Source organism: Orussus abietinus, unplaced genomic scaffold (genome assembly GCF_000612105.2).
Source record: "Orussus abietinus isolate OABI.00-Male unplaced genomic scaffold, Oabi_2.0 scaffold8, whole genome shotgun sequence".
Classification (NCBI taxonomy): domain Eukaryota; kingdom Metazoa; phylum Arthropoda; class Insecta; order Hymenoptera; family Orussidae; genus Orussus; species Orussus abietinus.
The window spans coordinates 970,263-981,931 of NW_019395997.1; the positions used below are offsets into that span (position 1 = coordinate 970,263).

At 51.7% G+C, this 11,669-nt stretch overlaps 2 protein-coding genes across 2 annotated transcripts; one reads left to right on the top strand and one right to left on the bottom strand.

Annotated features, from left to right (window-relative positions):
• Nucleotides 1–208: 208 nt before the first annotated feature.
• LOC105699317 lies at nt 209–2,197 on the bottom strand. Its single transcript, XM_012424190.2, has 3 exons — nt 1,924–2,197; nt 1,446–1,838; nt 209–1,358 (listed from the first exon to the last, which is right to left on the bottom strand). The coding sequence occupies exons 2-3, from the start codon at nt 1,816–1,818 to the stop codon at nt 430–432; spliced, it is 1,302 nt and encodes a 433-aa protein (XP_012279613.1). The 5' UTR covers nt 1,819–1,838; nt 1,924–2,197; the 3' UTR covers nt 209–429.
• A 5,450-nt stretch (nt 2,198–7,647) lies between these two features.
• LOC105699312 (probable cytochrome P450 301a1, mitochondrial) lies at nt 7,648–10,723 on the top strand. Its single transcript, XM_012424184.1, has 10 exons — nt 7,648–7,706; nt 8,051–8,488; nt 8,597–8,713; nt 8,791–8,867; nt 9,177–9,378; nt 9,467–9,629; nt 9,716–9,885; nt 10,187–10,265; nt 10,343–10,549; nt 10,616–10,723. The coding sequence occupies exons 1-10, from the start codon at nt 7,690–7,692 to the stop codon at nt 10,721–10,723; spliced, it is 1,578 nt and encodes a 525-aa protein (XP_012279607.1). The 5' UTR covers nt 7,648–7,689.
• The last annotated feature ends 946 nt before the right edge of the window (nt 10,724–11,669 follow it).

The following is an 11,669-nucleotide window of genomic DNA, read 5'->3' on the forward strand; positions in this document are numbered from 1 at the left end:
GAGGGTAACCCGAGCTAGACGATAACGACTCGTTCAATTAGCGTAATTAACGCCCATTGCCACTGTGCATCTACGATATTCCTCTTATATAACGTTCAAATTGAATAACATTTGCCACCATGCGTACTTCGCGCCTCCGCCATTTTCCTGACTCGTTGCGGAATATCTTCTTTTTCCATCGATACTCCAAGACAATGATCGCACAATGTAATTTAATCCTTAATTTATCTGTTCCAGATACAAATAAGCGAAGTGAAAAAAGGAAATTCGATCATCAGGGCCGACGCTAATATTGCGTCTACGAGTACATAATAATTTGCGATAACTTAAAAGGTAGGAGTAATAATATTAACGTGTATATGTCATTGGTCATAGGTGCAGGGGACTGCAGCAGTAGGGTAGAAAAATCTCGTCATAACAGCCGATAAATCATCGCCTTTCGGCTTTGCCGATCATTCCGGAATATCGAGTTCCGCCCTTGGCATAATCGCTCGAGTGACGATCAAGCGATGCTCTGCTAGACACTACGAAATCCCCATTATCCTTGGGCCCGAAAACCGGGCGAGGAACGTCGTACATGTTCTCCAGAGACCTACCACTCCGAAGAATCCCTACGAAATTCGAGTTTTCCTTAGATCCAGGAATAAGATTCCGATCCCAAGGACGACTTCGAGTCTGCGTCAATTGCCTGGTAATATTCTTCACCATGGAGGGCTTCACGACCGTGTTCTCCATTATAACGTCCTGTGCAGGACTCCGTCTCGATGCAAATCCACCCTCCTCTCGAGGATGTGAATTTCTTCCAGGAGAAGCGTCTTCCAACCCCGCCAGGGACCTCGATCTTCCCTTCACCCCGTACATTGGACGAACCGTGGCATTTTTTCCGGTAGCTGGTTCGGGGACGAAACTGGAGAACGACCTCGAAGACCGGATGTTGAAGCGGTCCTCTTCAGCCATCCAGGCCTCGCTCTTCAACAGGGCGGAATCGTTCCCCCTCAGGTGAGAGATTTCCTCCCGCAGGTCGTCGCACGACCTACTGATGGCTCCTAGCTTGTCCTTTTTAGATTTTCTCTCCTGCTTCCAGTGCATCATCGATGAGAAGAAGCTCCTGATCGACTTCCTGCGCGCCAGCTTCTTGCTCCCGGGGTCGAGGACGTTGCAGTCCCTGGGGTTCGAGCTCTCCCCGTACGCGTCGTACATCCTGGAGGACCTCTTGGTACGAGTGGCACTTACGTTTTCCTCATCCTTTTCCCTTAAGACCTGAGACTTGCGTCTCTCCAGGTCGACCCCGGTCCTGCAGTCCAGCGGCTCGAACGTGGACTCTTCGGTGCAGGAGGAAAGTCGCCGCATCGAAGTCGCTGGATAAGAAGAAAATCATATTTTAATAATTAATGAGAGGACACGCGGAAAGGTGTGTACGATGCACGAGCTATGCGCGATTAAACCTTTTTGCTCCGCACGGTGACTTTGGAAATTCGTGAGGAACTCGTCCTCGGCAGAGCAGACTCCGTCATTCTGGTTTCTTCTTTCCAGGGTGGCCATTAATTTCTTGACGAAGCTCCTAGAGCGAGGGGTCGCCGAGGACCTCGAGGAGTCCCAATTCTCGTCCTGGTCCCTGGTGGACCACGTCCCGGAGGTCAAGGGAGCGAGGTCTTGAAACTCTTCCCGAGGAGCACGGTTCCTTGGAAGGATTCGACCGACGTTGATGGATGGCGAGGATGTGGACGAGGATCTCGGCCGACTCCTGTAGTTCGGTCGAGGGATTTCTGCTATACGAAGGTCTGCTCTCATCCCGGACGGTCTTTCGCGACCTTCCATGGGGTCCTCCGCTCTCTTTCCTGTTCATCGTGGGTTGCGTCGTGATTTTCGCTCGATAAGGCTCCCGAGGAGAAACGGGCGAGATCGTTCGCCTCGGTAACTCACCTTCCGCGACTCGTTTCTCCGACTTTTCCCGGGTCACTTTCACCGGGAGTAGGCGTGAACCGCAAACCTCACTACGGCTAGATCCAGGCGGAAATGTGTAAGACCACCTCGGGGATCGATGGATCACTGCGAAGAGTCGGCTCTTCCTTGACCAGAAGCCTTCGATCCTCCGACAAGGTCCCCTCTATGCCGAATTTGCGAGTCCGAGAGTTTGTACACACGACTCGACCCTTCGGCAATTTCAAAATTGCGCCAATCGCGAGAGGAACCGTTCCACCTGCCTGTCGTTCATTACTTCTCGCAGATTTTTCGCTGGGAAACGTAACAGAGGGAGCAAGGAAAGTCATTGCCTCGGAAATAAATGCGCTCCTCATGGCAGAGGTGTACTTTCATTTCTTGGGCTATGGCATTTCTCGAGGGACTGTCGAGCAATTGGCTACACGTAATAGACGCGTTTATTTTTTTCTTTCCATTTTTTTATACGGTTTAGAAATTTCTAATCGATGTCGAATCGTTTCCTTGGTTTCACATTCTCCCCGCGCGAATTTACGGACCGTGAGGTGTTACATACTCATGGGTGCACGCAATCCAATATCTTATAGGAAAATATTGGAACACGTGGGGAAACGAAGAGAGAGAGGTTGTACGCTTCGTTAGAATATAATTATATTTATTAGTAAAATTTATTATAAAAAAAAGGAGTACATGTATACGTACGATAATTATGGCCCGACTTTATATAAAAAATTTACGACACGAGCGATCTCGTGCCGAGTCATACCGAGTCATACCGTCGCGTAACATCGTCGTGTAACTTGCGGAGAGGTCGAGTTGACGTCGGAATCGAATGTAAAGAAAATCGTTGGAAAGGAATAGGAGAACTCTCAGATGACGAAGGTACGCTGCTCCCGGGGGGCGAAACGGTTCCTGTAGAGGTAGCGAGTTTCGGGGAAGGCGGGTTTCCGAGGGGAATCCTCGACCTCGGTTCCGCTGTTACAGTAATAGCTTCCCGATTTGTCAGAGATGGAGGAGATGCTGGTGGACTTGTCGGAGTACCCGGAGTCGAGGACGGCGGCCTCCTCGATGCGGTAGAGCCGCTTGCCGATGTCGCTCCTCATCTTGGCATAGGTCATTCCCCAGGGGGATCCCAACGGGGATGATCGTCCCGACGGCCGTCTTCTCGACTCCAGGATGGGGCTGACGCACGGAATCGGAGTCGCCTTCTCGGGTGCCACGCTCAGCAGCGAGCTACTCCTCGGCAAGCTCAACTTCGGCATGACGATCCAGAAGACGGAGTCGTCGTTCTTGTCGACGAAAGACTCCCGCTCCTCGCAGTTCGAGCTGGCTTCCTCGTAAAAGCTGGAAAACTCTGTGGCTCGCTCGTCGACGACTCCCCAGGTCGGCCGATGATCGGAGTCGCTGCCGGTATCGGAGCCCTGGGTGGAGATGGACGTGGAGGACGCGGCGGATCCAGGATCCGTGGTCGTAGACTCGTCGGCGACGTTGAGGTCCTCCTGGTCGGTCCCTTCTTCTTCTTCCTTGGGTAAGTGGCCACTTTCCAGGGCGAGCACCCGCTTCCTGACGAGACTCTGCGAGACGTGGGGAAAAGGCTTGACGGACTTCGCGGCATCGGCGGAGATCTTCGCGTTCAGCTCCTCGATGATCTTCCGGACCATTCCGTTACCGAAATTTGGACCGTGCTTCGACTTGACGACGCCCTGGGGCTCCGTAGACTTGGTGCTCGAAGGGAGAAATTTGGTGTCTGGTGACGGGGCCGCCACCTCATTTTTGGAGTTTTTTGACGAGGCCGAAGAAGACGAGGACGAAGAAGCCGACGAGGACGACGATCTCGGGATGGCCCTTTTATACAAGTGGCAGTCGCAGCCCGAGGTCGTCGAGACTGGCCCCGAAGTAGACCCTGGAGGGCGGACGTCGAACGACTTCGGGTACCAGGAGGGATATCCCTTCGGGGAAGGGCTCCTGGAAGAAACAATCGGTGAACGCGATTGCGGGCGATTCATCTCTCTCTCTTCCGTGGTTCCTTCGGCCGAGGAGCTGTCGGACTCTGGAGGAAGAATCACTTTGCGAAAGTCACTGTCCGAGTAGGCATCCGACGAGCAGGGTGACGGAGATCGAGATCCCAAGTAGTCGAGGCGAACCCGTCTCCCGTCGATGACCGTCCAGATCGGAGAGTCGCCGTCCGTGTCCGAGGAGCTCACGGACCAGGAACGGCAATTGCCTCTTCGACGAATGTCCGCCTGGCAGACCTTGCACCTGGAGGCCTCTATCAGGTTCACGGCCATTATTCTGTTTTGGCTCACCCACATCGAATACTCTCCGCGCTGCGATATCGGGATCACCTCGCAGACCGGAGCCGGAGAAGGATCCGCTGGTTTCTTCGGGGTGGACACCGCCGGGACCTCGAAACTCCGGTTCACGTAATCCAGCTGACGCGACCTGGAGCAGTGTTCCTCCCTCGTCGGAGACGCCGGCGGAGGCCTCGGTGGAGATGTCGGCGGAGGTCTCAGCGGAGATCTCGGACGGAAATCCTCGCATTTCGAGCACTTCTCCGGATCCTTAGATTGCTCCTGAACGTTCTTCGGACCTTCGTCCAATAGGAAGGTCTCCTCCAGGACCTGTCCGCCAGCTTCTTTCTCCAGGGTCTTCTCAATTTCGGAGTCCATCTCCTTCGAGACCTTGGGCTTAGAATTTGCCGGGGGGAATACGAGGTTGATGTTCTGAATTTTCCGCGAGGGCGATACCTTGGGGAAGGTCTTGTTGATGACGTTGTACAACTTCGACTTCGGGGTTTGACTTCCGCTCTTCCGTTTGCTTTTAGGGCTGTTCTTCGGGGAGGCGCGGGCTTGGCTCTTCGACGAACCCGGGGTCGGGATCGTCTCACTTCTTGGGGGATCCTTGGGCAGACCTCGTTCGGGTCGAGGAGATTCCGCCAACCCCCAGGATCTCTCCTCGGCTTTCCGTTCTTCCTTCGTATCCCCAGAGACCTTGGGCATGCCTAAAAAAATCATTTAGGTAATTAGTTTATTTTTCCAATTAAAAAAAGAAAAATGTATGCGCACAAAATGTCGCTTTTCTTTTCTCGATTTCTCACCTGATGGATGCTTGGATGCCAGAATGGGATTATTCGTCGGACTTTTCGACCCGGAGGCCACCTTCCAAGGAGCCGGACGGGACTCGATCGGCGTGGCATTCGACAGGATCTTCGGAGGTTCCGAACTCTTATTCAAATACCAATCAGGGATCGAAAGCTTCTGCAGCGATTGCTGCACCTTCACCTCCGCCTCGGTAAGCTGCCTCTCTGGCTATAATTTAATACATCATTTCGCTTACGCACATCACATTTATGTAATTCATCTTATTAAATTATATATATATTTTTTATTTATTAATACTTTAGAACGCCGCAAGGACTCGTAGGCTGGACCCGAAGGAGAGGAGATTCGACTTAGAGGATTCCCGAAAATCGCGTCATTCCTCTCACGCAAAGTTCTCCCGGATGAATCGCCGTTCATGATTTCGTAACCGAGGTCAATCCCCGGGAGATGATTTCCAATGTCGGTGAACCGAAGAGTGGTCCAGGGTCAAGCGCGGAATCGCTCTCCACTGTCAAGGTTGACCATGCGAAAGTCGACATCCGTCGTAACTCTACGAGTCTCGTCAATGACTCTCGTCAATGAGTTAACAAGAGTCAATAGCCCGCGGCCGATGATCGTTCGCTTTCAAAACCGAGTAGACACGTTGTACCGAGACGGCAATTAATCTATCCCGTCCTCCGGAGGACAACGATGCGCCTTCCCTCGCGTTAATTTAAAAGTCCAGATATTTCCCCTGCTATTTTGAAACTTCACTCCCTCGCGTTCGAGACCTTTTGCCGACGACTGATTGATACGCTTTTATTCCCGAACACTGGATTTTTATTTTACTCTTTTTTTTATAATTTTTTTCTTTCGTTTCCGTAGATCGGTTCTCACCTTCGATGGATTCTTTTTCCACAGCATGTTGCGTTGGATCCACTCCGTCGACATCAAGGGCGAGGAAGAAGACAAACAGGTGGACGTAGGCGAGAATGAAACTTTGAGGAAAATCTTCACTTTGCCAAACTTATCGACGAGTTGCGCTTCTCTGCAGTCAGTTAACCCCGCACGGTCAAGGACTCGCTCCAAAGTGCCGAAATACGAATGCGTGTCCAGGGGGTGGTTAGCGAATTTTAAACGGCTTGGAGGGAGTGGGGCAACTACCTCTGACGTTTGCAAATTCAGCCAATCGCAAGACACCTTGCATTTAATCCCGAGTACCGTTCCGTACCCCCGAGTACTTGCAGGTACCTCTACCCCTGGGTAGAAAATCCCCAACGCAGGGGCTCAACGACCCCGGGCTAGGTGGGAGAACCACCCCAATTGTCTGGACAATCTCCCCCGCGTGTAAACATCATTTTGACGAAATTCTAAATCCCTTGTATTATTTGCAAAAATCTGAAAATACAGCCTGACGCCAAGATTTCCAGGTTGACGTTCTCGCGGGAAGTTTCTCTCGGCAAGAGCGAGTCCTCGAGGAGATGATTTATTCGATGCAATATCTTAATGATATAACTAATATCCTAATGATAAATAATTTTTTTACGAGGTGGAAGAGCTTTACCCGACCGCCGGAAAGAATGCCCGTCCGATGCCTCGAGTGATTTGAACGCTGGAGAAGACGCATCGATTTCCCAGATTTATTCCCCGCGAGGACCAGAGGGGGAGGACGACTTTTAAGGAAACGTCGAATTCCCCGGATCGCTCGCGGGTCGTAAGGAAATAAGCCTGTCATAATTCTGCAAGGGATAATCCTCCACGTTGAGGGAAAGAATGGAACCGCTGCTCCCAGGAAACGCTACTTACCCTCGGCGTTACCCTCGGTACGAGGTGTAATTGCTTCCAGGAAAGCCGAATAAGGCTGTTTTCGGCTTTGCCAGGACTTCCAGGGAAGGGAGGAGAGGGAAATACATTTATTACTCCCGTTTGGCCGAATATGCTCGAGGGCTTCGCAAGTATATCCTCGGAGCCTCTTTTCTTTTCGTCGATGCTCCGTGCCGGGATTTACGATTTCGTTGGCCCCCCTGACCCCGTTTGTCGGCAACCAACCACCCAGAGAAGTTTCACATGCGAAATTATGACCGGGTATTTTCCAGCCGACCAGAACGACCACGTCGTCCTCGAAAGGTGTCTTCACCCTTGATTTCGAAAGAGGCCGCTTTCTTGGATTTCCCCTCGTACGGAATTTCCCTATCCAGCCGAAACCCAGAGGTAACGTAAATTCATTACCATCCGGGGAAAGCTAAGGACGGGAAAACCGATATTAATTTCTTCTTCCCATGGGCAGCTAATCGAAGAAAATGGCTTCGCTCTTTGGGGCAGGACAACCGGAAGCAGCTAACGACCGTCGCCATTAGGTGTAATCGTTTGAATACGTCGTTTAATGTCCGGATAGGGCTTCCACTCGTCGGAATCGTGCCAGAAGGGAGAAGAAAAGAAGAGGAGACGAGGTTTTGGGAAAATCGGAAAAGCGGCCAGCGGAGAGGCGCGAGGCGGGCATTGAAATCTCCGCGAGTCGACGCAGAGGTGGAAGGAGGCTCCGATATATGGTGGGGGATCGGCTATCGACCTCCTTCCCGGTCGCGGATGTGCTTTTTGTCAGTGGGTAGCGTACCCTAGTGAAGCGGAGTCGCGTCGAGTGGCCCACCCCGAGGAGTACCTCCCCGGCGCGATGAGGATCCAGGCCAGGTACCGAGTATAGTGCCCTATGATAACGGGAACCGATTACCTGGGACCGTACTCGTTATTGCGGCTCGGCCCTTTCAAATTGTCACTTCCCCGACCCCTCGGCAGGTATTCGTTCGGTCGCGACCGAGGAAATCGAGGAACTCTAGGAGGACCCCGATGGGCGAAAGGGGTCGTCGGGAAAAAATGGCCAGGTGCCCGAGTACTCCGAAGCGAAAGTTATCGGCGCCCCCCGGGGGCACGCGCATTGTAAACGAAGCGTTTCATACGCGTTTTATACGCGTTTTATATGCGTTTTATATGCGTTTGGTGGAGAAGAGAATTTGACAAGGACTCGTCCTTTGCAGGATCGGCCACCTGTTGCGTCCGAGTCGGAGCACCCTTCGACGGGGAAGGGAACTCTACACGGAGGCGATCACCCCTGCGACGAGTTTGGAGGCGAGAATCGCCTCCTCGGATGCGAAACCGTACGCCGAGGTCCCGGGTCCCTGTCCCGTTCCCATCCTGGGGAACTCCTGGAGACTCTTCCCGGTTATCGGCCAGTACACCATCTCCGACACGGCCAAGATCTGCGGGGTCTTCTACGAGGAGTACGGGAAGATCGTCAAGCTGACCGGTCTGATCGGGAGACCCGACCTGCTCTTCGTCTACGATGCCGACGAGATCGAGAGGGTGTACCGACAGGAAGGACCCACGCCCTTCAGGCCCTCCATGCCCTGTCTCGTGCAGTACAAGAGTCAAGTCAGGAAGGACTTTTTCGGAGACCTGAAAGGGGTCGTCGGAGTGTAAGCCCTTATTCCATTCTCTCCGTGTACCAGGGTGTTCTCGAAGGCGTCATCTAGGCGACCGGAGCCGGAAAGGACACCCGTAATAACGCAATTCCGGTATTTCAGGCACGGGGAATCCTGGAGGGAATTTCGGACACGCGTCCAGAAACCCGTTCTCCAGCCTCAGACGGTCAGGAAGTACATAGCTCCGATCGAGGTGGTTACGAGGGACTTTATGCACAGGTAATTAGGTACCACCGACTGCGTAACGAGCTCGACCACCCTCCCGATCACCGGATATCTTTATTTCCTTCGAACAGGATCGAGGAAATAAAGGCGGAGGACGACGAGGTGCCGGGGGACTTCGACAACGAGGTCCACAAGTGGGCCCTCGAGTGTGAGCACGTGCATCTTAATGCCCCTTCGGTGCAGCTGGCCCTTAGGATCCTGAACTCGGTCGCATCCTTTAACGCGAACCTCGAGGACACCGTCGAGATATTAAATCCTGCCGGTTCCTCGCGTGTTACTGCATATGCTCTCTAAATTCATAATGTAGACCAGGTCGGTGAAAACTAAAGGCTCCCAGTTGAAGCTAGCTGCACCGGTTCCCTTAACGCGAGGCGCCGTCGAGGTCCGTCCCGACGTGCTTATGTTCCTAAATATCAATAATTTAAGGAAATGGGTATATGGATTTTCTCGTTAACAGGCATCGGTCTGGTGGCTCTCGACGTGAGGCTCGGATGCCTGGGGAGAGATTTGTCCCCGGATTCGGAACCCCAGAAGATCATCGATGCCGCCAAGTACGCCCTGAGGAACGTCGCCGTTTTGGAATTGAAGGCGCCCTACTGGAGGTACATCAGGACTCCACTCTGGACCCGATACGTCCGCAACATGGATTACTTCGTTGAGTAAGAGACTCCTTTCGACGTAGGAAGGATCGTTAGGTCCGTCCAGGTTGGTTCGATTAAATGACCCTCCTTGGGCATTGCGAAACAGGATATGCACGAAACACATCGACGTAGCGATGGAGAGGCTCAAGAAGAAGAAAGCCGTCGACGAGATGGACCTCTCCTTGGTCGAGCGAATCCTGGCGAACGAGTCCGATCCAAAAATCGCCTACATCCTTGCCCTGGATTTGATCTTAGTCGGCATAGACACGGTACCGCGTCTTCCGTTGCCAATTATCTTTCCTTCCGTTGATATTCTCGTATCCTCGTTAAGAACGGGTCGAATTAATTTTTCTAGATCTCGATGGCCATCTGCTCGATCCTGTACCAATTGGCGAGTCGACCCGAGGAGCAGGAGAAGGTCTACCAGGAACTGCGAGAGGTCATTCCCGACCCCTCGACTCCTCTCACGACGGCACATCTCGACCGAGCGATTTACATGAGAGCTTTCATCCGGGAAGTATTTAGGTCGGTTTCACCGAGGTATCCTCCTATCTTTTATCGGTACATTGTTTCCAATTAATATTCCGCAGAAGACGCACGTCGCGACGCCGGTTAGGACGGTCTGGCAGCTATCTCCGGGTCATTCGGAGTTCGTCCACGTACTCTCGGTTACGCTTGCGATCGAACTCGCTCCTAAAAAATTTCTCTCGTTTAATTTGCATCCGAGCCCATTGTTTCTTTTTTTCTTCTTTCTTTCCTCGTGGGAACGCAAATTCTTTCTGCGCGTGTATATATGTAAATTTCTTTTTGACAATGACTTTCGCAGAGTCTACTCCACCGTCATCGGGAACGGGAGGACTCTCCAGAAGGACACCGTCATTTGCGGTTACAAGATACCAAAAGGAGTAAGAGCGGATCTTTTTTATGCCGTTTCCTTATTATTCATTTATTATTAGGACAAGTTGATATACCGAGTCCTTAGGTGCAGGTCGTCTTCCCGACTCTCGTCACGGGGAACATGGAGGAGTACGTGACCGACGCCAAAACGTTCAAGCCTTCGAGGTGGCTCACCAAGGAAACCGCCAACCAGAAGATCCATCCCTTTGCTTCGCTTCCTTATGGCTACGGAGCTCGCATGTGTCTGGGAAGGAGGTTTGCCGACCTGGAGATGCAAGTTCTACTTGCGAAGGTAGTCCCTGGATATTCTCTGTCATCCCTTAGGAAGTAAATTTAATCGTCCCATTTTTTTTTCCAGCTGATCCGTACGTACAAATTGGAGTACCATCATGAGCCTTTGAAGTACAAGGTCACGTTTATGTACGCTCCTGATGGCGATCTGAAGTTGAAGTTAATTAAAAGATAATTACCTCCTTGTCCATGGGAGCGAGTACAAATGTAACCCGATAGAAATTTATCATTTACGTCTCCACCGCATGTACGCGGACCGTGTAATAAATGAGTAGTCTATTCCTTCCGTTTTTTGTTCCTATTTTACATCGAGTAATATTTCCCCCAGCCCTGTGAACGGTGAGTAGGGAAGAATCATCCGAAAATTAAGAATGTATTGTTCCGTTCATCTGTCGATAAATTTAATTCTTAAGGGCCCCTTCGGGGTGTACATTGGGTGAATGTGGTATTCCAGCTTCTCGTGATGATATTCCAGTCGGTATGCCTGTACGATCTGGAACAAAGGATAGAGGGAGTAAGAATGAGAAGTACGCGTGCGAGGGTATGAAAGAGAAAGACAATGTCTCTCCACGAGAGAACGAGTCCATTCTTCTTATCCAGGCACCGAGTCCGCCCGCAAGATGACTCTAATTAGGGTTGGCGGAACCTCGTACCTCTACCCTCGTTTCTTTTGTTTTAACTCGAGATATAACGTTCCGACATATTAATTTCATAACTCCTAGCGGTACGATTTGCCCACCTTGCTGACGACTACTGATATTTCGAGGTCGGCGAAGCGTTTGCCCAGGCACATGCGTTTCCCAAATCCGAAAGGCAGCGAAGCGAATGCGTGTCGTACCCCCTTCCGGGTCAGCCATCGTTCCGGAAGAAATTCGTTACACCGAGGGAAATACCTCTCCTGGTTGCTGATCGCGTAATGCTGAAAGACGACCTGCACCTGCCGGAGGAAAATTCAAATCAATACGAGACGCAAGATACGCAACTCCAAGAACGATCCCTACTTACACCTTTGGGAACCTTGAAACCTCCGATGGTGGTGTCCCTGGTCACGCAGCGCCCGTTTCCTATCACCACTGGATACATCCTAACCGAGTACATTTTTTTATTATTTTTTTAAACAA